Raw genomic sequence first — 1,081 nt, 5'->3', positions numbered from 1 at the left:
GGTGAGCCCTAGGACTTCCGTCCCAGGGGATGTGACATAGGCACTGTCCAGGAGACCCTGATGCCTTTGCTCTTCTGTGTAGTGCAGATGGCCCTGCTCCCACCCCCTGGGGCACGGGGCAGCCTCTCTGGGTGAGGAGGCTTGTGGGCCTGAGCCTGTGTGTGGGAATGGGTGGCTCTATACACGCAGCTCTGCCAAAGCATCTTCCAACCCAGCAGACTTCTCTCTCCGAGTTCATGCTCCTTAACTCTCGACTGTCCAGTGGGGCTGAGCGGGACCAAGCTTGGCTGCGGAGAAGGGGGCTGTGGGGCTTGCACAGTGATGCTTTCCAAGTATGATCATCTCCAGAAGAAGATTGTGTATCCTTTGCCTGCTGGCTGTTTGCCTGTGCAAGGATTATGATGCAGGGTCAGCGTGTGAATGAGTGTGAGCGTGTGTGTATGCATGTGCATGTGTGTGTTTCTGAGCAGGACCTGATCATGCACAAGATGCTGTAGAATGATGTCTTAGCAAGTATCTTCCTGGCTTCTGAATACTAACTAAACTCTGAACTCCTGGTAAAATGACATTTGTAAAATACAGGCTTATCTCAGATACCATGAAACCCTTCCATAGCTCTNGCAGAGACAATTGTGAACTACCAATGCTTTATGCCTACTGATTTCTTGTTTTTTGCATAAGCTGTTTCCCAAGTCTTGAATACCCTTTTTTCCAGGGCTTCTCCACCTGGCTAACTCTCACTTCTTTTTTAGGATTGGGCTAGAAATCAAGCCTTCCTTCATCTCTCAAGACTGGGTTAGGTGCCCCTAATCTGTGCTGCCCCCGTAGGTCCCTGTGAATAGCCTTCTTAAAGCACTTAACATAAGAGATTGTTAGAAAGGTAAACTGTGGCACAATAAAATTTTCAAACAGTTTATTTGAGCAAACAATGATTTACGAATTGAGCAGCTCAAGACCAGAAGCTGTTCAGGAGCTCCACTGAGGGGATGCAAGGGGGAGCTTTTATAGGATGAACAGACAAGTAAAGCAAAGAAAGTATTTATTTATTTATTTACTTATTTTTCTCTCATTGTTTTTTTAT

The 1,081-nt window shown here is 46.7% G+C and overlaps 1 protein-coding gene across 1 annotated transcript in view; it reads left to right on the top strand.

Moving 5' to 3' along the window:
• XDH (xanthine dehydrogenase) overlaps nucleotides 1-1,081 on the top strand; it is a gene marked incomplete at its 5' end in the record, with an annotated part of 74,718 nt that overhangs the window by 2,839 nt on the left and 70,798 nt on the right. The window contains 1 exon segment of the mRNA XM_008592343.1: nucleotides 263-359. Within this exon segment, the coding sequence (XP_008590565.1) occupies nucleotides 263-359 (97 nt within the window).

The sequence above is a fragment of the Galeopterus variegatus genome, unplaced genomic scaffold, assembly GCF_000696425.1.
Source record: "Galeopterus variegatus unplaced genomic scaffold, G_variegatus-3.0.2 Scaffold7803, whole genome shotgun sequence".
NCBI lineage: Eukaryota > Metazoa > Chordata > Mammalia > Dermoptera > Cynocephalidae > Galeopterus > Galeopterus variegatus.
Note: the sequence above shows the minus strand (reverse complement) of the source record. Positions and strands in the feature narration are given on the sequence as shown.